General features: G+C 49.0%; 1 protein-coding gene across 3 annotated transcripts; it reads left to right on the top strand.

The window, feature by feature from the left end:
* The first annotated feature begins 6540 nt into the window (after positions 1-6540).
* LOC147140079 (transcription factor COE3-like) lies at positions 6541-17181 on the top strand. 3 transcript variants are annotated; one of them, XM_086044718.1, is made up of 6 exons: positions 6541-6713; positions 11911-11976; positions 12192-12363; positions 12752-12937; positions 13965-14133; positions 15196-17181. In XM_086044718.1, exons 2-6 carry the CDS (start codon positions 11959-11961, stop codon positions 15365-15367), a joined length of 717 nt encoding a protein of 238 aa, XP_085900844.1. In that variant the 5' UTR covers positions 6541-6713; positions 11911-11958; the 3' UTR covers positions 15368-17181. The 3 variants fall into 3 exon arrangements, with proteins under 3 accessions (XP_085900844.1, XP_085900846.1, XP_085900845.1); XM_086044719.1 differs by having other exon boundaries at positions 6560-6713; positions 13965-14054; positions 15196-15342; XM_086044720.1 differs by lacking the exon at positions 13965-14133 and having other exon boundaries at positions 6553-6713; positions 15196-15342.
* The last annotated feature ends 7701 nt before the right edge of the window (positions 17182-24882 follow it).

Below are 24882 nucleotides of genomic sequence, written 5' to 3'. Positions count from 1 at the left end.
GCAGAGGAAGGTTCCTCGTGTCCAATTAGGGGGGCTGACGTGACACGTGGCCGCACTCCCCCACTGTCAGGCAGCTTGTCAGGTGGGCTTTGAGAAGCACACTGCGGGCATTATTCCACCGCATGTTATCAGCAAGTGACCTGTGAAATCCGACTCCGGGAAATTGATTGAAATAAGTACTTGGCCATGTATCCCCAACTAAACCCCCACCCCCCCCCTCGCCTTTTTAATACATCTCTGTGCGAAATGCATTGTGGGAGAAAATGAAAGCACGCTTGTATGTTTTCTCCCACACGAAAGGATGGTATTCATTGATTTCATTTTAATTGGACACACTTTTTGCCCCCCCCCCCCCCCCCCCCGCGTCGTTGGAGGTGTGTTTTGTAATGGCTCCCAGAATGGATTGTCCTCAGTAAGTCACAGCATCAGTCGCCTGCCACTGGAAAGACAGACAGCCGAGGCGGGGGGGGGGGCAGGTGGGGGCGCTTGATAGACGAGGATCTTTTCCCCACTTCTCTTCCTCCTCCTCCTCCTCTTGCCCCATTTTCAGAGCCATCCACACCCAGCGGGCTTTAAAAGAACGCCCCCCCCCCCCCCCCCCCTCCTTCACTGCCGCATTTTGATTGAAATTCATCGGCGAGTTTATTGAGAAATGAATGAGGGAGGCAGCGTGGTATTGACTTTGGGAGGAAAACACAACTCATCTTGAATGAGGGGGGGAAAACGCAGTCGTAATTTAGCCGCCATCGATCCGTGCCCCGTCCATGTATTGATCTTCATTTTACAATATTAATTTGCGCTCGCAATCAGCTGTGAAGGGAAGCCATTTGATTTCTGTAGGCCGGTAATGTGCGAAAGTCCGCCGCCGTCCTTAGAGAGGCGGCGCACATACTGGAGATGTCGTTTCAGAGGCTCGAACAGGTGTCTTTGGCCCTTTTCTAATAACGCGAGAGAAATGAAGGCGGCGCCAAATTATGGACGGGCAATCTTGTACCGTCGCTCCCTTTTAACCGTGTTAATTACATTTGATCTGTTGCAGGAGCAATATCTGCAGCAGAGTGCAACTGCTCTCGGTATTTTCCATCTGTATCGGCTCAAAGTTCATGAAATTTCAATGAACATTGATCCCTCTCCATTGATTTATCCTAACTGCAGATCTTTGAAATTTTAATTTCCTGTTCATCTTGAGGCTGCCGGAGGTGGAATCGCTCAATGGTAACTGGCAACAGTGGATGGAGATGATATGGTCAGTGTCAAAGCAGATGAGGTTTGCCTGGCGTGGGTGTGCAGTGAACAATTCCAATTTGGCTTGCTTTGAAAAGGCTGTTTTCATACGCATGCGCGTTTTTCTGCTCTCTCGGCGCCGTTTCCTGCCGCGGGGTCCCGACGCACGTAACCGGTAACGCGGACGTGAACCGGTCGCCGTTGGCCGCCGAGCCAGAATACGACGGGATCTTCGCCGCACGTTTGCCGACGCTCTCCCTGGGCCCGCGTCCCCCCCCCCCCCCGACAGATGCCAAAGGCGCCTCGGAGGCTCGGCTTGCGCCGTTTGACGAGTCGCAAACGCAATAACGCTTGAATGAACTTCTGCCTGTGCTGTTTATCTGTCTCTCCCCTTTCCAACTCCCACTCCACCTCTAATTTGTGTTAAGGGGAAAGGGAAAAAAAAAAAAATAAAATAACTGCTCAATGGTGTAGGAGGAGTGGAGATAAGCTCGAAGCAGTTAAGTATAATTAGCGAAAGTAATAGCTGGCAAATGGCAACAAGGCTAGGTTTTTATCTCCTGGAAAGATAGAGTTATCGTAATAAGCTGTAATGGCTGGCAGGAATGCTAGGACGCGGCGCAAGCTTCCACTCAGGCTCATAGACTTAACAAGGAACAATTTCCCTTAAATTTACTGCTTTGCTCAAACATTTCCCTATGTTTATGCCCCGATAGTGTCGGTCGAAACATGTGCTCGATTCGCCTCCGTACGGAGCGAGGCCGCACGGCGGCGCGTGAGCAGCACTGCACCGCCAACGTCGGGGGGGAAGTGGCGGCGCGGGCTGCGCCGTTTACGGTCGGGGACAACGAATGGGATTTCTGGAGGAAATGTTCAAAACAAGATGGGGAAGTGCGGCATTCCTGTCTGAGGAATTCCACTGGAGCCCGTCCGGCCGGGCGCTCGTACGCGTGCGCGACATTGCAAATTGGGAGCGATATGGTCGCAGCTGCACAGCGAGTCATGCATTCCATTTCTTCAATACGCTGAAACTTGATCGGGTGCTCGCAGCAGAGCGAGGAGGTCAGAAAACTTTGAAACAAAACGGCATTCCTCAAAGGCAGAATCATCGGGAATGACGCTCGGCTCTTTTTGTCATAATCCGCTGAATTTGACAAGACGTGATCTAATCTAATAATCGCGGATATTAAACCGGGGGGGGGGGGGGGCGGGGGGCTCTCCGTTAAACAATTAAATCTCTTATCTGTATGACTAGCGGGGTGAGAGAGAAAAAAAAAAAAACACCGGCGACGTAATTGAACAGACCGTGTAACCTGTCTAAATTTGAACAGAAGATGAGCAAGAAAATGAAAATTCTATTAGTCCATAATGTCGCCCCCCCCCACCCCGCTACCTTTCCTGTGCTCTTCATCTGCTCTACAAAGTATTCAAATGCAAGTCCTGCCTTACCTCCCCGTGTCTCTTTTTCTCTAATTATCCGTGAGGTCAGTAAGCAAAATGGGGAAGAAGCCAGGAGATCAATACAAATTATCCCTGAGCAAACCAGTGCTGACAGTTTGAATTGCAGCATATGTTTACCCAAAATCAGGCAATTTATCTTAATATCAGCCGAGTAATGCAGCAGGGGTGAGAGGTCACACAATCTCTCCACCTCATAATTACCCACCTCTAAAACAGGAAAGTGGTATTGATTGGCCGCGGGCCGGCAAGCGGGCGTGACTGGAACGTGCCAGCAAAACACCGACCCCCCCCCCCCACCCCCCCTCTCAACAATCCACCGCCACCGCCGCCGCCACCCGTATCATAGCTCCCCTCTATCCCCTGCCCTCTTCAGCCTCCCCCCCCCCCTCCCCTTGGCTAGACTCCCCACCCAGGGAAGGATTTATGGGATGTCTGTGGAGGGTTTCATGTTTCCATGCAGCCATTGAAAGCCCTCATGGAAAGGGGGGCAGGATGGGCTGAGCACCCCCCCCCCCCCACCACACCCCCTCCCGTCCTCCCCGCACACTTTGACCGTATTATGAAAACACATTTCGGCCATCGAATTTGCTCATCATATGGTGGAATAATGACGATAGCTCGATTTTTCTTTGATAAAAAATAAAAAACAAACACACAAAATATTGACGGCTTTTGCCAGATTTTTGCCAATGAGGGGAATGCGCGACTCACTGGCAAATGTCGCACGGAAATGTTTGCAGGTTTAAGGAAGTCCCATTCGAGACTTTTAAGACATTTGAAAGGCCACTTTGATCCAATTTTGAGACCTCTCATTCATGCCTTTTGGCAACAAATATTTGAGGAAATATTGCACTTATATCTGTTAGCCAAAAGAAATACAAAAGACTTTTAAAGTGATTGCAGTTTGCTGGTATCATCATATATTAACACATTCCAACTAAATCAACCTTCTGTACATACAAGCTAGGGTAAATATAATATTGATTTAAATTATTGGATTTATTTGAATTATAAGACTACACCAAAAAAAAAAGTGAGGTGAACTCACAATTTTAAGACAACAAACGTCGATGAAACTAAATTGGACAGTTTTGCTGTTGTGAAAATGATCTTTCCCGCATTTCACAACAACAAAAATAAGACTTTACAGAATTGTTTTAGAAAAGTTACAGAAAAGTTTTTCCAACTTAAATGACGGTTTCAGCCTCCAAAAAATACAAGTTGTCTTTGTTTTATAGTGTACAACGTGGCATTTTTAGAACCGTGAAAAAGTGGATTCAAGGATTAAATGCAAAAAAAAAAAAAAGGACAAGCAGGGTCCTAACTTTGGAAAATCGAATTTAAGACTTTTTAATTATCTGTTGACACCTTGGTTTCTCCACATTTACACAAGTCTTTCACCCACCCGCAAATTTAATTTTTGACACAAACCCAACCCCTCCTCCAAGAATTCAAGAAAATCGCTTGTCAAATTTCTGACCAATCCTGCTTGGAAAACTACCCCAAAAACTCTGGCGGAAAAGACAAACAAGGGAAGGGATGCTGTCACCGTGTGTGGCATTAAAAAGTAAAGCCCACAATCGTTCCGGAGAAATCAGGATGAAAGAAAATCTTTGTACAGAGGACAAAAAATCTGTGGCGCAGCGCTACCAACGCGCGGCTATGGCATTTATTTTCCCCGGCTGCGTTTAAGCGCTCAGTATATATCATCAGCGGCTCTTACAGGATTATTGACATTGTCTGTGTCTGTCTGCGCCGGCGTACATGCCGCGACTACAAAACTGTCAACTCATCAACTGACAGCGCCGTTTAGCGCTAATGCAAGTCTCCATCAGCTGTCACCAGCATTTGCATGAAATCAATAGCAGATGGCGGTCTGTGTCACCAATTTCATTACGCCGGGGTTGTTACAAAGATCATCTCCATGATAGATGAGAGAGGGCGCCGGCGCGGCGGTCGCGCGCCCGGGCGGCTTCGTGTCTTCCGCTCGCGCGCGTCAGCGCTTAAGCCTCGAGTCTTTCCGCCGCCATTTTTTCGGGCGTCGTTATCATCGGCGCAAGGCCCTGTAGCGCGCTCGCGCGCGCCATTCCGGCTGCGTTCCCAGCATGCCTGGCGGCCGGAGCAGGCCCCGGCTGAGGCGGAGGACAGGCGAGCGTGATGTATCACCCTGCGAGCGCCCGCTGACAGCCTCTGATGATGGATGGCCTGATTATGGAGTGCTTTTTACACATACACAATTTACATCACGCTGAGCGGCCGGGTCTGGCGGGGCCCCCGCGTGCGCGCCTCCTCTGCCGGGCAGGTGCACGCGCGCGAGCGCATGGGTAAGAATGAGGCTGGAAATAACAAAGGAAAAAAAAAAAAAAAAGGGGGGGGGGGCTAAATTCCTCGCTGCCGCCTTGTCATGTACGATCAATACGGCCGATCAATCCTTTATTAAAGGGGAAGATGGCGTTTGTCCACTCGCTGAGACGGGCCCTTTTTTGTCGCCTTCGGTACGCGTGGTGAGCTGCCAAATTAGATTTCCAGCGGCGTGCGTTACTCAGGTGAGCCGGGAAAATGAGGCTGCATATTACTGTACTCGCTAGATCCTTGCTATCGATTAGCACCCCGCGTCGGCCGAGCTTGAACGCGTAATTGCCGCGTTTGATCACGCTCGGGCTGGCAATTACTGTAGAAGTGGAGCACAAAGGTACAGTGAGTGTGTGTGTGTGTGTGTTGTGTATTTAGATGTGTGTGTGTGGGGTGGGCGGGGCAATAAATGTTCCGAGCGTGACTCCACGCCTCGTGCGTGCGTCCCGTTTGACGTGCGTTGCCTCTCCGCGGCGTCGAGCGGGTTCAGCGAGCTGTGCGGCGTTACCGCCGAAATGACATGCTGAGTAATGAGTGATGGTCCAAATTACAGGCTGAACAATGAATAGAGGCAGGCACTTCTTATTAGTCTCCGTAGAAAGCCATTGATTTATGAAGCGCCTTGCTCGGCGGAGTTACTCTCCTGAAAATGATATCTACATTGAGAAGTGATGTTCTCTATTAAGTCGTCGCCCCCCCCCCCCCCTTTTTTTTTTTTTTTTTTTTTTTTTTCGCACCGCTCGCCTCCCTCCCCGCCCCGGTCCCGCCTATGAGCGTACGCATGATTGTTTGGAAGCGGGCGGCGCTGTGAGGAAGCCTTCAATTACCCATTAGGACTGTCAGACGTAAAGCGGGCCCCGCTCTCACCAAAGTCTTGGTTATGATTCATTTACTTTGTGCCGCCTGATTCATCGCCCAATATGCCTCATGCTCCAGATTACTATTTGAGGGCTGGGAAAGATTGATGGCTCGGTGGGATCCGCCGCCATATTTCACGGGCGCTCCGTTGCGGTACAGTCGTTGGCCAAGTGTGAGATGACAGCGGCTTACACTAGATCAATGTGTGGACAGCCTTTCACAGATTATTAAAGCTCTGTTAGATTAAAAGAGGCCCGCTCTGAAGTTTAGCTGTAGTCAATATTCGACAGTAGATAGATAAAAAAAAAAAAAAAAAAAAAAAAAGAAAAGGAGGAGGGTCCCTCGCAAAGGATGCCGGCACTGATGTAGGTCATCGCGGCTGTTAATGGAATAACACTCTGTGACACGAGTGTCACGAGGAACTGTGTCATTTTCCATCGCCACCCACGGAGACGCCGCCTTTTTTTTTTTTTTTTCCCCCCCCTTCTCTCTCTTTTTTTTTTTTTTTTTTTCCCCCACAAAACGATTTGACACCCCTGAGGTTTTGTTGAAATTAGCCATTCTGAAATGACTTTTGTACTGTAAACGCTAACAGATTGCTCAATTACTTTCTTCCTGTCTGTGTAAAAAGCCCGAAAAACACACCACCAAAAAAAAAAAAAAAAAAAAAAAAAAAAAAAAAAAAAAAACCCGACTGGTTGTAACCGCTCATCTCCGCTTCTCGCGCAGCCCTCAACGAGCCCACCATCGACTACGGTTTCCAGAGGCTGCAGAAGGTCATCCCCAGACACCCCGGCGACCCCGAAAGGTTACCAAAGGTCAGTCCACTGTCTCCGAAAAAAAAAATCTGCCTTTACCGTGACTTGACGCGGCGAGCGCCGGAATGAAACAAAGCGACATTAGCGCCGAGGCGCGCCGCTCGCTTTAAAAAAAAAGGAACAGCTTTGCCTCACATATGTGGCTTAGCCACTAGCCAGCGCGGTAATTGCATTGGTTTAGTGTGAGGGGAGAGGCGTAAACTCTCTGTGCGGTAAAATAGCTCAATCAGGCGTTTTCCTCTCCAGTAGTCTGTGGAGATGGTAATCTGGTCAGAAACGACGTCTGCGCCCTCATTACCCCGCTCATGTTTTCCTTTCATTTTCTGCGGCTCGATTTGGTTTAATCTTTTGTTTACAGAACCCTGTGCCGTAAAACCCCCTTCGCCTTACCGCCGCTAATAGACAAAGGCCGCCACCGTTACTGCGCCGCGGCTTTCTCATCGTTTTCTTTTGAACCCCGGGCGACGCGGTCGAAAGCCACGTCGGGTCGGGCGACGCTCCTGCGCGGCGATATTGACGCCCAACGGGAAGATCGCCCTCCCGCCGAGACGAAACTCTTTGATTCTTTTCCTTCCCCTCCCGTCTTTGATTCTCTTGCCCCTTCCATTTCCCCCATTGATAAAATCTACCCCCCCCGGTCACTAATCGCTACCATGCCGGTAACCATTTTTGCTGACTGACGTTCCGGATGCGTCAAGCGTAATAATACGACTGGTGAGTCCATTCAAAGCGGCGTAGTCAAGCGATGGCCACCTTAAGAGTTTTTTTTTTTTTAAATAACGCCGTAAAACCTTTGAAGAGCTTATCTATTAAATCCCAGCACGCAACACAGCAACATCATTAACGTCCGACGGCCAATTGAATAAAAAGGCCAGACGGCGCGCTCGCGGAAAGATGTTTGACCGAGGCAACGCGGACAAGTTGGGCGTCGCAGCTAGCCCTCGCGCCGCTATATGAAGTGTTTCAATTAGACTCGGTCCCCCGCGGGGACGGGACGCGACACCTTGACATGAAATGTGACTCTAATTTTAGCTAGTAAACCCCGAGCATAAGCTAAAGCACCTTTAAAATCGCCTTTCTTTAACACGGCGGGCGTCCCCGGCCGATGCGGGTGCACTATTTCTATCCGCTAAAGTCACGGTGTCTTTGCAAAAAACAAAACCAAAAAAACAAAACAAAAAAAAAAAGACAGGCGCATTGTTAAACACAGCTTTATTACGGAGAAAGCAGACTTCTTTCCATGAATACAAAGTGTTGTTGGCAGTGAGACAGCTCTTGACACCGGACCCGAGATTAGTTTCCCGGGCGCGTGTATACTTAATATAGCACGGTCTCGCAGCCTTTGCATGAAACAATCACAGAGTGAGATGAAACCCTGCACTTCCAATAAACAACATAAATATTTGATTTGCTCTCTAATGGACCCAAATATGGGGTTCAGGGGGCATGTAAATGATCCCACCAAGTGATTCGTCATTGTTAAGCTTGCCATCCGAGGGTCAGCGCTGGGGGTCAAAAGCGCATTCCCAATAAAAAGAGCCGGCGGCTGCTGCGGCTTCGCGTGTACATTTGGAATGAGAACAGAAACGGCATTTCGAGAGCGGCCATTAGCGGGTGCAGGTGAGGTGGGGGGAAACTCTATAAAAAGGAGATCAAGCCGGAGGACGCGGGGTGTGCATTAGCAGAAAGGCAAATCGACACCCAGCCCACTCGCCCCCCCCGCCCCCAAACTACCCGACCCCGCCCGCCCGCCCATGACTTCACCCTCCAGTTGATAATATTACTGCGCTATTGATTTCCACCAGCCTTCTCCCTGGGACCAGTAAGACACGTGGTAATTGTAAGGAGACAGAAAGCCAATATGGGAGTGCTCATGGATAGCGAGGGATGCACGCTAATATTGTTGCTACACAGAGAGAAAAAAAAAAAAAAAAAAACACGGAGGGGGAGTGGTGGTGGTGGTGGAGGTGGCGGGATAGGGGGGGGGGGCGCCTCTGATTGAAGTTTACCTCGTAATTCTAAGACAACATCGTAGATGACAGTCTGACCCTGTGGGAGGAGTGCAGATATAAAAATTCAATGCAAAGTCCAGGGTGAATATGAAAGTAATAAGTGTGAGCAGTCAAGTGATGAGAAAGGAGATTGGTTTGCGGGCATTGCGTTAAGTGAAGAGAGACTTTGGAATTCAACCTGCCCCCCCCCCCCGCCCCGCCCCACCCCAGCCCCCCGTTTTTAAGATCTTGTTATAAAACAATTTTCTGTTCATAATATAAAAAAGACAATTTATAATACCATTTTGTGCCCTCTGGCAGTAATGGACAAATAGACTGGATATCACATTATATCACACTCAATTTCTCTCCTCTGTAACAAATTAGATTCATTATGAAATTAAAAGTGGAAACTCAATATTGTTTTATTATTAAGCTGATTGCTTTGGATTCTTTACTTTCCCCCCCCCCCCTCCCCCCACCACCCAAAATGAGCATAAGCCCATTCTTTTCCAATTCCTGGCGTAATCCGCCAGGAGAAAATATTACAAATGTGCTCATGTCAAGCAATTACCCATGTATTTAAATGAATCTCTCTTCCTGTGCTCTTTGAAGTACCTTCATCTAATGGCCCTATGCTTCTAAATGCATTCATTACCTCGGGCTAGAGCTAACAGAGTAATTGCCTTACAGTTTTATAATGGCATTAGCACTCGGAGCTACATAACCTAGGCCCTCTTTTATTAACTGCGATAATATAAATACAACATCCGTGTTAATCTACTGCCGCTCTAAGAATCACATTTGGGCTCTTTCAGACCCCCCATTTCCCGCTTGTTTTATGACAATGCGTCATTTGTTATGACTTCCCCCCCCCCCCCCACTCGCGCGAGACCAAGGAGGGGGGGGTGGGCGGAAAGCGGCGTCTAAATCTTGGGTGATCTGTCATGTGAGCGGCTCCATTTAAACAGTTGTTGAACACGGGACCTTTTATGCAAAGCGGGGCGACGAACGGCGGAAATCGGTCACGCGTTTGTCAGCGAACAAAAGGAATCGTTTGAGGCCTTTAATTGTTTCAATTTAGCATGGCGTGTTCTGATATGTCTCCATGACATGAAAGCCAATTACACTTATTCTGGAGTAGCATTCAGATTTACATGGAAATGCCCCCGGAACACTATTCCGCGCTAATCGTATTCGCAGCGTGAGCTGATCCGCATGAAGGCGCCTCGTCGCAAGACAACAAAACTTCGTCCTTGATTGGGTGCCGCCGCTTCTCATCATCCTCGGATGTGACCGGGCTGCCACTTAAGCGTAGCCCTGCCAGTCGGCTCGGTTAGTTAAGACACCGCGCGGTAAACGACAGATTAAGGATGAGAGGCAATATCGTTTCCTCTCCTCCTCTTCTCTCTCTCTTTATTTATTTTTTATTTATTTTTTTTTTTCCTCCTCCCAAGCTGTCCTTATGTCACTGCCGCAAAGTGCCATATGGACAAGGAGCGGGAGGACGTTTTTACAGGGAATGAAACACGGCTGGCGTACGAGACGCTCTTAATTGCTTTAATTGTTGCTTAAAATCGAGAGCCGCGTAGGAGAGCTTGAAATATGATAGGATAGATTATTGGTAATTATCAAGTGCGGGCGAAAAAAGGGGTGTGGGGAAGAAAGCCACTTTATCTCACTCGCCGAGCGGCGGGAGGAATCTGTTCTGCCTGATGAGAACACATCAAGACAGCTGGTCCTCTCATTTAGCCTACCTGCCTCGCGACAACCGTAATTCTTTATTTGTATGCAAACTAGATGCATGCAACGTTGCGCGTACACGCCAATTTCAGAGGTAAATGCCCATTCTAAGAACCACCCATCCGGTAACTTGGGCTGGATTAAGCGATATGTTTCTATAAGGAAGCGCGGCGCACGCTGGAAGCGGCTTCTACGGTGATTCATCTTGATAAATCAAGGGCTGCGCTAGACGCGCTCCGCCGGATGAAAGGAGCCGTAAACACGGCGGAGCCGCGTACGCGCCGGCCTGCCGAACGTCGGCCAAGCGTTGGGGGCCGCCGTTTGAAGGCACCGAAGGCTGTGTTTACATTCATTTACGGCAGCTGCCGTCTTAATCCCCGCGCCGCCATCGCCAAGCGGTGGAACACTTCAGACAAATTACCGAGGCCGGCAAAAGAAAACAGTGAACGCGGGGCGGGGAGGGGTGGGGGGGGGGGTGAAGAAAACAAGCGCCATCTGAGATGTTTCCGCTGACAGATTTTGCATCGCTTTCAAGCGGCGTTCTGAGAGCCCCGGTCAACAAATGGGCGCTTTTTTTTTTACGGCAAGGTGACAACACGCGGCGCCGTTTCCTTCCCGCGAGCCGCGCCCGCCACTTGCCTCCGTCGCACCGAAAGCGCTCGGAAAAAAAAAAAAAAAAAAGGACAAGAGGCTTTGCCTTCGAGCATATTGCCTCCCGTATTAGAAAAGCAAAGAGAGCAGCCTGCTTTTGCTCGAGAGGGATTTAATTGTAAGTGGCGAATTCAAAGAAGAAGATCAAGACGCGACAAGCGCTTCCAAAGCCCGCCACCTAGCCCGCGGCTCGGAACGGGCGCGGGACCGACCGGGCCGGGGCCGGGATACCCGGGGCCAACCCATTCTCGGTGTTAAGAAGCCAAAGCGACACGGCTAATCCGCATTGTCAAGCGGGGGCGAGCGTGCAGACATGGATAAGACCACATCCCGAGCATCAGTGTCCCCGAAGGCACCGGCACCCAGCTCCTGCTGGATGGGAAGTCATTTGTGAAGTCCTTTGCTAGCAGCCAGTCAAAGAGGTTAATTGAAAAATTCCTTAATGTCATTACAACAGAACTAGATTAACCCGCAGCTAATTCACTTTATTGTTCTGAGGAGAGGGGCCTCGGCGCTGAACTCTGGAAGCCCGGGAATCGGGCGCGAGGTGTTGTTTTTAAAGCACCGTGCCGGTTTAATTAAGATAGGGAACATTATTCACCGCTCGGCATGCATGGGAGGAGTAAAGTAGTGTGTAAATGAAGGCGCGGGCGCCTCTTAAAACAGCAGCGCTCCATCGGGTTTTTTTTTTTTTTGTTTTTTTTTTTTTTTTTGCCGGCCAGGAAAGCCCTTGCGTGGCACCGCCGTGTGATGTTTCTTCATGGCTTGTGTGGACTCTTGAGCATTTTCTCTCGCGCTTCTTCCTTCATCAGGAGGTGTTACTGAAGAGGGCGGCCGACCTCGTCGAGGCCCTGTACGGGATGCCCCACAACAATCAGGTCTGTATCCGCGCAGCGGCGGGCTAAAATAAATGAGAAATTTACCCGGAGCATCACCGTAGGGGGCGGGGGGGTGGGGTGGATCTTCGCACCCACTATATCTGGAGCGAGATGCGAGCGCAGCCGTATAGCCGCGAACACGGGCATCAAAGCGGCGGCGGCGCTTTAAAAAAGGAAACTCACAGACCTTTGCCTTCCCTCTCTGCGCTTCTCAGGAGATCATTCTGAAGAGGGCAGCTGACATCGCCGAGGCCCTGTACAGCGTTCCCCGCAACCACAACCAGATCCCCTCTCTCGCCAACACAGCCTCCCACGGCATGATGGGAGTTAACTCCTTCAGCAGCCAGCTAGCAGTCAACGTGTCTGAGTCACAAGGGAACGACCAAGGTACGCGATGTGCTGCCGGGTGGCTCTCAAACGTGCGGTCAGGGGAGCAGCCCAAAGAGGTCGTGCGGGGGGGGGGAAATGCAGACTACTTTTTTTTGTTTTGTTTTTTTCCCCTCCGCTCATTAAAAAAATCAAATGGATGGAAATCCACATTTTTGAGTAACCGCTCCTACCCCAGAACAATATAGCCTGTTAAAGGCGCCAATTAAGTTCAAACCTCTGTTCTTATTAAAGTGCCATCTGCAGTGTGAGCTAATATAAAAAAAAAAAAAAAAAAAATATTTGATTGCAGCTGTAAATTTCACTGGTAAAAGCACAATGAACAAAGTGTCCTTTTTTTTTTTTTTTCTCTACCGAACCCCCCCCCCCCCCCGTCCTCATTATGCAGTGGGCTACAGCCGGAACACCAGCAGCGTGTCCCCCCGGGGCTACATCTCCAGCAGCACCCCACAACAGTCGAGCTACAACACCGTCAGCAACAGCATGAATGGCTACGGCAATGCCGGCATGAACCTGGGAGTGCCAAGCTCCCCGGGGTTCCTCAACGGATCCTCTGCCAACTCCCCATATGGAAGTGAGTCGCTTATCGCCGCCGCGTTAAACCGCCGCTGATTGAATTCCGGTTCCCACATTTTGTTTTCGCCTCAATGAGTCATTCGCGACAGGGTTAGAACGTCGCCGCCGCCGCCGCTAATGTATTACCGTCCCTTCGGTGGCTCGCGCTTCTCGGAACACACGTAGTTACGATTAAGATGCTTTTTCATCGATTTCCGCGTGACATGCAATGCCCGAAATTGGACGGTTGGCAGCTTTTGCGGTTGGGATCGGTTCAATTGCGGGATCCTACGCAAGTCTCGGGAGTCGAATCCGGGGGAACCTTCAGACGCGAGACGCATTCTTCGGCTGATAAGCCACACGTAATTAAATCGAGTGAGGACGCTCGGTTTCATTGTTAGCTAGTAGGGGTGTGCATCCCTCCACAAAAGACGATTCCGTACGGTTTTCGATACGTTAGGTGCGGAATGATTCGAGGACGGTTCGATTTGAAAGCGGAGCGATTTGATTCGGCGAGATTCGATTCCATACCGGTTTGATAGGGTATGATGATCCGATACATCCGATTCGGTTCGATTCCACGCCTCTTTTCTCTAAAAAAAAAACGGTTTTCCAGTTCACGCCACTTTTTGTTACACCCCTATTAGTTAGGGATTACCCCAAAAGCGACTTTCCATAAAACTGTTGAGGAACGATCTTCCGGATTTTTCTTTTTCACTCCGCTGAGCTTTACCAGTTGCGAACGACGTGTTCATTTCAATGACAACAATTCAGACATAAGTCAGAAGGTAAGTAGCACTCTTGGTCAATCCATTTCCAGTATATTTTGCATGAGTATTTCAAATGTCTTCTGCCCGACAAAGTTGAGCGTAGGAGCCTGTAAGTACTGATCTCGCCCCCCTCCCCCCCCGCCTCCCTGACCCCGACCCTGAAGTAACACTAGCCCAGCCTTACCTCAACTGCCCTCTCCCTCTCTAAGCACTACTCACAGCACGTTCTCACTCTCACCCGCCCTCCTGCCCTCTCCCTCCCTGTCGTCTCCGCAGTTAAACAAAAGAGCGCCTTCGCCCCTGTGGTCCGACCCCAGGCCTCCCCACCCCCCTCCTGCACCAGCGCCAACGGCAACGGACTGCAAGGTGAGCCCCCCCTCACCCCCTCATCCTTTCCCTACGGACTACTGGTCAGATACTGCTGCTCAGGCCTCTGTCCGGTTTGGTGAGGGATTAATCATTACACATATATGCATTTTGACAGGCCAATTTACACATCACACACACACACACACACACACCCCACACGCATACACGCACACACACCACTCACACACACACTCATCTGACTCATCTTACATATGGACCCGACGCACGCCGACGCGCACCCTCGCCGCCCTTTGGTAAGGACGATTCCCCGCCGACAAAGACGCTCGGCAGAATTGTTTTCGGTAATTATGTTTATTAGGTTTCGCGCGCGCGTCACCACCGACGTGATTGGTTTGAAAACAAGCAAAGCCGTCGCGTGCGCGCCCCAAGATTAATAACATTGGGCTTAATGAAGTGGGAAATTAAAGTTCATCTCGCAACACGTTCATACTTATTAATACATGTTGTGCAGAAATTAATGAGCAATGCCTCGCCATCATCTGCGCTGGCAAACTTAAAAGCATTCCAACCATGACTCTACAAATACACTCCCAGCGATATAATAATATATCATTCCCGGCAGTTCAGTAGTCGGCTAATTGTTAAAACGTGCGAAAAGTGGCGCATATATAAACTCTCCGGGTGAGGTGCAGTCGCTAATGACGCCCCGAGCAGATGGTCCCGCTACAATCGCGCAAGCTACCTTTGATCGCGGCTAATCTTTCCCCGAGAACGGCGTAAGATCGTCGTCATACGTCAAGAGGGACGTTGGGGTTAGGGAAGTGGGAGAAAACCTCGGATGGTGGGAAGCGACCGCGCCGGTTGGTCTTCACCCCGCCGGAGCGCCGGCCGCCGTTTGCCGCCGCCGCGACGCCCGAGTGGAAAGATCGCACGTAAGCAAGGCGGCCGGCGTGCCGGGGCGCTGAAACGTCGGAGCAGGAGGGAGCTTAACAAAGTCTCGCCCACCAGGGGGGCGCGCGGCTGCAGGCAAAACACTCGCAGGAAACGGCCGACGTACACGCAGACGCAACCAAACACGCACGCACACACACACACGTAGACGCACTATTTCATTGCATTTATTTCCACAACTATTTGAAGCTTGATAGACTAATCACCTCTTTCCTCTTTTTCTCAGCCATGTCCGGCCTCGTCGTCCCACCAATGTAAAAATGCACTTTCGTCATCTCAAGCACCAGTCTACCACTTTCACGGGACACGCCCCCAAATCTCCCCCCACCCCTCTTGGCACACAACAGCAAAAAAGAAAGAAAAAAAAAAAAAAAAAAAAGCGCTTGTGCCATGTATAGTCGACTGCTTGTTCCGAATCTTTTCAAAATGACTTTAACAACCCCGCAGAAGGAAAAAGGATCTCACGAGGAACCATATTTTTTCCTTTTCTGTGGGACTTTTGTTTTGGTTTGTTTGTTTCCCCGCCCCCTCATTCCATCACCCTTTGACGAGGACACAGGATGATGAAGGGTTTATTTTGTATACCTGTCGGCTTGCGCTTCGGCCTTGGATCCGTCCGACCGACCACACATTCAATACTGGAAGGGACTCTGTGGACTCACCGTTGTACAGTTAAAAACACTGATGTACAGTACATTTGCCAATGAACTTGTTTGCCTCAGAAATTTGCGTTTTCTTTCCTTTTCTTTGTTTTTTTTTTCTTCCTCTTCCGACTCTCTTTTAATAGATCCACACACAAGAGTTGTGCGTCTTTATAATGTGACTTTTTTGGTATTTTTAAATGTGAGGGGTGGGGTGGGCGGTTGGGTGGGGGGGGAACAACCACACAGGGGGCCAAGACAGTTTCAACTGGAAATTATAAGAGATATATAATGTAGTTAATTGAGCATCAAATTACAAGGGTGGGGGTGGGGGGTGGGGGGGGGGGGGGAAGTAGGGGCGGGGCAAGTTGTACCATGTTTCATTCCTGCATTTTAACTTAAATTTTGTAATTTATTGTAGCTAGAAAAAAAAAAAAAATCATCTTCAAATGGTTAAAAAAAATTCCTCTTTGACTCAACAAGCACACTGATGTGTACAAAACACTGCTCTGTTGATGAATATGATGTACTTCCATGTCTAGAGCTTCCTTTTAAGCAAGTGTGTTTTGCCATGTTTTTCAACTTTTTTGCTAGCACTGTATATTAATGCATTCCTAGGCTACTGTGAAGTCTGTTTCTTGTTGATGAGGAGCAGTCTCTCCCTTCTATAGCTCCAACTCCCTTATGTGTTTTATATGTGGTTTAAAAAAAAAAAAAAAATGGTAGACTATTGTGATATTGCCAAACTTGTGCTAAATATTTATACATCTGTCTTTTTCATGTTCTTTTAGATCAACACACCAAAAAAAAAAAAAAAGTCTAAAAAAAAAAAAAAAAAAAAAAGTTAAAAAAGCAAATCCATTGAGAATGTAGGCGTAAAGTAGTTCATTGTCATATTTCTGTTCCAACACACACTTGCGCTCACTGAGGGAAATTTTGTAACATATCAACTATAAATAATGTATTTATCTCTGAAATTTTGTATATTGCTTTTCATTACGTATGTATTAATCGTCATTGCCCTTAATATAGTGATGCAGCACAGATAATTCAGCCAAGAAATGTTGCCTTCATTTGTTTTTCTTTTTTTGTATTTGATGAAATGCAATGTGCATATATTTCATGTGTATTCTCAAAAACTTGTGTTAATCCGTCGAAACTCTCTTGTCCAGTTTTTGTTTTGTTTTTTTCTTAAAGGGGAAGTCAAACTTCATTGTTTATTTTTATATTGATTTTAAATTATCTATACAGACCATTTTGGAGAAAACTTTGTTGGTTGTATTGTCAAATAAATTGTTTGTGACCCATATGATAGTTGTTAAGATCCAATAGAGACTAATGTGCATGAGGGACAACCTTGGAGATAAAAAAAAAAACAAAACAAAAAAAACCCAACAACAATAACAAAAAAAAAAAAAACAAACGAAAAAAAAAACAGGCTCCATTTGTGGTTGTATTATTTTCTGTTTTGTAGAATGTAAAGAAGTCATTTTTACTCACCACTTATGACTCTGCCACATAGCTTACACGTGTTTACAGGGGAGAAACATTAAAAATGTCAACATTTGGAATGGAAACATGATGTTTTATTAAAATTTTGCAGTTAAAAACAAAAGAAAAAAAAAAAAAATACCACATGCGTTGCCCTACACTGTGGACTTCTTGAGTGTGAGCAACCACTCAAACGGACCACCAGGAGGACGCGAGGCGCACAGCCGAGATCATCTCGCGTTACGTGGGAAAGCGTAACCTCCGCAAAAAGATGGAACCAAAAAAAACAACAACAACAAAAAAAAACAAAACCCGCTCTTCCTCCCACTCTTGTCGACGAAGCGCTCTGACATTGCGAGATCCTCCTGCCGCTTCAAAGCCTCATTGTAGTCATTCATAAACAGAAGCAGCTTCTTATTCAAAGCACCCCAAATGGGGCTCATTCAAATCCCTCATTTCATTGCATTAAGCCACCTAGTTAATAAAGAATCAATACATTGAAAGCGCAAGGTTATCCTTTGTCTATAAGAGCTGCTATCGTTTTGAACCCCTTATAGTTTGCGAGCTGAAAGGAGGTGGGGGGGGGGGGGCACTGTGAAATCTATACTCATCAAGTGGGTCATACAGAAGGAGAGGAGTGTTTAGGGGTGTGTGTGTGTGTGTGTGTGTGTGTGTGGGCGGGGGGGGGGGGGGTTCTCCCTAAAAACAAGAGAGCATCTTATCTGGCGTCCTAAGCGCGCAGCGAGAAGCGGGTCACAAAATGTCAATTTCCCATCAAGGCAACATTGTCCGCGGCCACCTCTGCTTTTAACGCACAATTAAGCGGCGGCAACCTGAGTGCCAATCAGCATATCGCGGCTTATTATGTCAAGCGGCGAGCGCGGACGCTGCCGCCGCGCAGATAGTCAGGAGAAGGTGGGCGAGGGGGCGGGGTGCTGATAGCGCAAAAAAAAAAAAAAGGACAGACGCCCTCAAAAGAGCAATTTAATTTTCAGCTGCGATCGCCTCCCGGCCTCAAATCATTCCCTCGATAATCCAAAGTGTCTGATAACAATAGCGTCCTGACATTGCATTATCTGTTTCGGATACAGCGTCGGATCTATCGCCTTGCTTACCGCTGTCTCTATTATTCATGGTGAAAATCTTGCTCGGGCAGGAAAATGCGCAAAGTGTACATTTAGCGGGGAGCGTGGCTGTAAATTAAACCCAGGCACAAACTGCCATGGCGGGAACAAAAGCCAGCTGAGCAGAAAAAGGAGGAGGGTGGAGGCAAGAAGAAAATAAATAAATAAATAAATAAACCCCAGACAAGTTGCGATGGTGAAAGTACAATCAAAAATGACATGTTTGCTCAGTTGTTGCCAATTTTAAGCGCTCGCGGGCAGGACGGAGGTGCACTCGGATTGTCTCAGCAGGTTTCCTCTCTGTGTCCGGCGAACTGTGCCACGCCACTCAATCATTCTGAGAGCCCTCTTTATTGGAGAACTCTAATGGCCACCCTCCGCCATGATCTTAATGTGTGCATTAAATATTTATAAATCCCGGGTCAATAATGCCCCATAACCAGAGCCTGGCGGAGCCCCTCCCCGCCGTAGCGTGCGGCCGCCTCCCTCCCGACGCCGGCGAAAGGTGAAGGGGTCACGCAATCAAAAGGGAGCGCGCGGCTCGCCACATCCATACGTTTGCCACTCTTATCAAGACGGGCCTCGGTAGCGCTTATCTGTCAAAGGAGAGAAATATTGAAAGCAATATCGATCTTAAAACTAGACTTGCCGGGGGCCGCGCTTCAAACATCTGCTCGTGGATTGTTAGACTTATAAAAGAAAAAGGGAGGTTACAAAATAATAATAATAATAATAACAAATGATAAATAAAAAAAAAAAAAATCCAAATCTCAGCATTAGAACTGCTGCGCAGTAATATCGAACGCCTCCGCCGGCTATCGCGGAGGAGCCGCGTTATTAGCCAGATTTATTGGAGCCGATCCACGCCGATAAATATTTCTTCATTAGCGGCCGGGTTAATCGCGGCGTCTCCACGGGTGACTCGGCCGCTTTAGGTGACCATCGGCGGGGCCCGTTCAGGTGAAAGATTGCGCTCCGGTGATAGCGCCCGCACAAAAGGCCGAGCGGACAATGAGCCAGTCGATGGAGAGCGCCGGGCTGAAAGAGCCACAATGGCCGCGGCGTGCTGGGAATTGGGTTGCCTGATATAAAGGGACGAAACCTTCAGCGGGGCCATGGAGGACAAGCATTCAGAAACGAGGGGTTTTTTTGTTTGCGCTTTATCAATCTGCACTTTCCCAGGAGAAAAAACAATTCCGGCTGACCTTAAAACGGGAATATTAGCTTACGCGTCCGCTCCCCGTGTCGCCGTTATTGAGGAGGTTATAGGTTGACTTTTAATGGATGTTGCCGTGGTCATACCTTTGTGCCTAAGCGTGTCCGGACAAGGGCCCATCAAACTAAAATAGCATGACAATAGTTTATCTTGGCCGCCGGGTGGGCAAGTGCTGAGGAGGTCTTTTTAGGGATTGGCTGTTAACTGCTGAGTGAGGGCGAGTGGCGGGGCGGGGGGGGGGGGGGGGGGAGTTGAGAGACTGTAGCGGGTTGCATCTGCTTTGACTGGGAATGCAACTTTGAGAGGACATAAAGAGGGGGTTGACCTTTTTTTGAACAATTCCACGTCAAAACAAGGGCTTTGACCCCCCTTTTTTTTTTTCGTTTTCTTTTCTCAAATAGTCTGTGTGTGAATGGGAAACATCTGATAATACAGCGAGCGCTCCCCTGCCACAACGCCACGCCGGGAACGCAGCTTTACAGCGAAAACTAGATCGGCACAACGATTTCCACTTCACTCGGCGCAGTCAACTAAGGATGAGCAAAGTATCCCGGCGCGTTGGAGGAGCCATTAAACTTGAATTTGGGTGTCACTTGATACTTCATGAATGTTTCAGTGAATTTCAAATGCGCAAATGCAAGATTTAGCCGCCGCCTTCAACCTATTTTCCCTTTACGAACTTCACCTCGTCCCCAAAACGACTCCCAAATTGCGGGCCGGTCAGGGAGCGTCGGGGTGCGGCGATAAAATAACTGCGGCGGTCTCAACATATAGAGCTCCTTTCATAGTGCCCCTCTGTAGTGCTTTTGTCCGGTACTTCTGGATATGATATCATCTATTAATAATGTATTGGCAATGGATTACATAAAAAGGGAGCAGAAATAACATCCAATATTCATGCCCCCTGAGCTCGACTGTGTCCAATCCGTTTGGCCCATAAAACCTTCGCCCCATTTCCATATCCGCTGTGGGTCACGACAGGTCCGCCGCACAAAGGCTCACAGAACAGCTCCACTCAGGAAAAGGGCAGTAAAAAAAAAAAAAAAAAAAATGGGCTGGATTTCCGAGCCCATGTGAAGCGGCGGCGAAGAAAGAAAGAACGGAGAAAGGAAGAAATAAGCGCAAAGGCTCTTTTCCGATTTCGGCGCCTGCGAGGAACCCGGTGCTTGCGTTTCCCTCTTTAATTGTGCCACTTGAGAAATTGACGCGCCTCCCAAACATGGCATGAATCTCGCAGTTATTGCAGTCCCCTTGGCAGGGAATGTTGATACAACATCTGCATGCTATAGAAAGTAATGGAAGTAGCAGAGGTGGCAGCTGCAACTCTACAGGAAGTGTGCCATTTTCAGGCAGCGCCGCTGTGAGAAGCGCTAACTGCCAGCCTGGTCTTGCAGGCGGCTCTGATTGCCAGGACACTATGACAAACAGGCTGGGGATGGGAGTGTTGCATCCTGGGGGATGACAGCTTCTGTTTGATTGTCAATAAGGCTCATTAGCAGGAAAAATGGGGAATGCGAAAGGAGATTAAACAGCCCCCCCCCCTCTTGTGTTTTATTTCTCCGACTGACTTTTTAGTTGTTGTTTTTTTTTTCCCCGCCCCTCAAACGCGTACGGCAAAAATGTATAGAAACACGTCCGGCGCTTTCTCTACGCGCTTTTCTATTCGGCATTTCCGTCTCGAAAAAAGATCACGCGCACCTTCCGGCGAGCGCTCTCGTTTTCGCGGCGGATGTTTAACCCCCCCCCCACGCCCTCCCCCCCCCCCCGTGTCTCGGCCAACAAAGCGGCGTGTAAGGGCCTTTCCCTGAAGAGTCCTTGTCACGCCGCGCCAAACCTCTGTGATTATCGTTGTTTTTGCAGAGAGTGTCCGCGCCTGCCAATACCGCTGTTCCATAAATGAATTTGGCCCCTCGTCAACGAATTACCTAACACGCAGAACTGTGTATGTGTCACATCCAATTCCAACTCACCGGCTTTGCTGGTGTGTGTCAGCTGGAGGACTTAATCATCAATCGTCAATCATAATAAGCGAAACACATTGATAGGGCGTCGCTCAACCCTCCCCTCCCCCCGCCCCGCCCTCGTCCTCCTCCTCCTCCTCTCGCACAGTTAAATAAAGTGTAAAGTGAGAAGTTAAAACTGACCTTGTTAAATCGGGACCACAATTTATATTCCTAATTTAGTGTATGGATTAATTAGTCTTGGCAAGCGCGCCTATCAGCTTCCGTCGACGGCTCCACATCACAGAGCGCTTTCAAAAAACATCTCTGGAATGATTTCTGTCAATGTAATCTGCATACGCCGTGATGTGTTATTTATTTTATTTTGAATATTTCCAGCGCCACACTTTTAATTAATACTTAATTGGACAATTTATAGAGAGGACTTATTCCGGCGTTAGCCTCTAATCAATAGCCTCCATCTCCCATCATGCAAAATTAATCACTCTGACCTGTTATCAGTGCGGCAACCGCGCGAGCGCGCCGGCGTGTGCGCGCGCGCGCTACCTATGATGCTAACTGGCATGGCTTTTGCGCAAGGCTGAGGAATCTGGCTCATATTTTCCCTCCCCTTCTCCCGGATCCAATCCTCCCCGTCATATAGATCGCAGTCTGCGGGGGCCAGAGGCGCTGACAGAGCCCAGATGCTCCCGGTCTGTCTGGGGGACTGGAGAGACTGGTGCCACGGGGTCCCGGAGCCTCTGAAGTGCCGCCCCCTCCGTCAACAGGACCAAGGCTAGACCTGCACTTTCTCCAGGCTCAGACACTCTCCCCTTAACCGCGCCGCACGCTCAGATGGAGACGTGCCGGGAGAGGCTCCCGCATCATGCGGCCCTTCATCAGCCGTTCCTAATTAGAGAACGGCGGTTCTGGTCTCGGGTTCGCGGGGGTTACGATGACATACCGATACAAGGTCGCCGGCACGCACTGATAGCGCTCAGGCTCGCTTTTACTTTCTCATTCAGTATCCTGCTCCGTGTCATCATGGCCATTCGAAGCAGAGCGGGGGGGGGGGGGGGGGGTGCTCTTTGTTCTAAGAGAATGACGACAAAAAAGCCCAAATAAATAGATAAATAAATAAAAAAGACACCCTGCAAGTCTCCAATCGTCCCGCTTTCCCTCTCCAAACACAAAGATCATTACAAGGGCATCAAAGGATGGCGCGCTTGCGCCGATATTGCTCTTTGTGGCGGCGGCGGCGGCGCATGGCGGCGGTATTAGAGGCTGGCGGTGGCAGCTGTCGTGGCTGGCTGCACGGTGCCTCGGTGTCAGGGCCTCCGAGGCCGGGCGGTCCCGACAGACAGACAAGAGGGGGAGGAAACCCGATAGCGCGGCCAAGCCCCGCTCGGTCCGCGCGAGCTATCTATTCCTGCGACTGGCTGACTGACCGGACTATCTGCATGGCAAACAGCTCCCCCGCCTTCCCAGCGGTGCCGCGCCAATCTCAGCCGGCCGAACGCGCACCCCAAAAAGTTTCAAATTCTTCTTTTTTTTTTTTTGGAAAGCTGGCAAACTTTTTGGAAATAATAAAAAGCTGCTGCCAATGAATCACTGATGTGGCTGCAGGACCCCGCTCGGGCTTGCGCGGTTCTACTTGCGCGGAGGGGGAGCAGGTAGCGGAGTTATGAGCCAACGTGTATAAGGAGCGAGACACGGAAGCGTGGAGTGTGTTTGTATTTGATGTGGGGGAGAAAATTGCTCTATAATGAGGAGGGGTGCCAGGATATGAGATGGGAAGTGGGGAGTTGGAGACAGGATGTAAGTTATGAGAAGGAAAGCAATGTTGGGAAAATGTAAGAGGCTGCCGTCGTGGCGGCGCTATAAGCGAAAATATTTCTTACCGCGGCCGCCGGTGATTAATGCAACCTGGCCGGGTCAAAACTATGAACTCACGCTAGCAACGCCACCAAAACGTATTGGTTGTGGGCGCTCAAATGAGTGTGTGTGTGTGTGTGTGTGTGTCGTGTGTGTGTGCATGTGAGGGGGTTAATAAATGTTGAATCAAACGCCGCACGAGACACTCACACTCCTTAAGGGTTGCCCATTAGCGGTGTGTGGGTGCATGGGGAGTTTATCAGTGTCTGGGTGATTTATGAAGTCAGACTCAATATCATCCACTTCACCCACACACATATGGACGCTCACATGTGCGCACAGGAGCACGCGTGGCCACGCGCTCATGCGCACGCACGCAGCCGCCGAAACGGGGGGCCGATATTAGGGCAAAATTAAAGTCTTTGGCGTGATGAGATGGACTCAGCCTCCTTTAATCGAATTCTTAATGTTGGATATACAAAATCATAACACACTAATACTGCTGGTAGTAATATATCATAGGGTATGTAAAAAGAAGAAAATAAAAAAAAAAAAAAAAAAAAAAAAAGAAGGTGTGAAATATTTAATATAAAGCGTTGCCTTGGGTACCTGAGCAATTACACGGCCAATTACTGGCAAGCATGGCTGACGCTTTGATGCTGGACTTGTTTTCAGCAGCTCCAGACAGCGGCAGCTCTGCTTGCTAAATTTGTAGCATTCCGCGGAATTTAGTTAGCCACGAGCAAAAAAAAAAAAAAAAAAAAAAAAAAAGGAAGGGGGGAAAAAAAAAAAAAGAAAAGAAAAGAAAAGGAGGGTGCTTACAGTGCACTTCAGAGTGTGCCTGGCTTAAATGGGACCCCTTGTGGCTGTGTCACAACTCCCTTCGTTAGGGGGCTGACTGTAGCCTGTAGTCACCACAGGCATCATTAGCCCTCTGTGAAACCACAGACTGGCTCTCATTCTTCATCTGCCTGTCTGCCGCCTCGACGTCCACGCTTACCGACGGCGCTCCGGCCGCAGCGCGAGCCGCTCCGTCGGCGCGGCGAGAGAGCGCCCGCTCGGATGGTGGATTCAAAAATGCGGCAAAAAAAAAAAAAAAAGTTAAAATGTATTCAAGGGGAGGGCCGCTGGAATTGGCTCAGTAAAGGTTAGAGCCGAGGTTATTTTGGGAGGGTGGATTATTAGGCTACCTGTGCTGCGCAGAGGAGGAATAACTATGGGCATGTCAGGGTCACTCCGGAATTGCATTAGACAGTGAGCAGAATCAAGAATTTAATAGGCGAAAGGAAAGAATAAAAGTGTCGACGCAACAAAAGATCCTTAAGGGGGGTGGGGTGGGGGGGGGGGGTTAGCACTGGAAATGTTCAGTCAAACCACACACACACACACACACCCACACTCCCCGTTGCCCCCTCCATATGGTCCTTCCGAGATAAAATAATTCCTCTCAAAAGGGATTAAACGCGGTTTGCGCGGGGAAATAAAATAGCACATAAACATGTAAGTTGCGGATCAAATGCGCGAGGATGAATTCCAGGTTGAAATGTTGCATGTCACTTTTGCCGTTCTGTACTGCCCTCTAATGGAAAGCGCTCCGCGCGGAGAGAGCGGGGAAAGGAGAAGCGC

Source organism: Filicampus tigris, chromosome 11 (assembly GCF_054856515.1).
Source record: "Filicampus tigris isolate MCC_2025a chromosome 11, RoL_Ftig_1.0, whole genome shotgun sequence".
Classification (NCBI taxonomy): Eukaryota; Metazoa; Chordata; class Actinopteri; order Syngnathiformes; family Syngnathidae; genus Filicampus; species Filicampus tigris.
The sequence above is the reverse complement of the archived record's forward strand: the minus strand, read 5'-3'. Positions and strand labels throughout refer to the sequence as shown.

What these genes read in the sequence shown, in the direction of transcription:
- LOC147140079 (XM_086044718.1), top strand. An exon ending in GTCACAAGGGAACGACCAAG is followed by an intron (nt 12,364 to 12,751) that starts GTACGCGATGTG and finishes CTCATTATGCAG; the next exon opens with TGGGCTACAGCCGGAACACC. An exon ending in TCAGGCCTCTGTCCGGTTTG is followed by an intron (nt 14,134 to 15,195) that starts GTGAGGGATTAA and finishes TCTTTTTCTCAG; the next exon opens with CCATGTCCGGCCTCGTCGTC.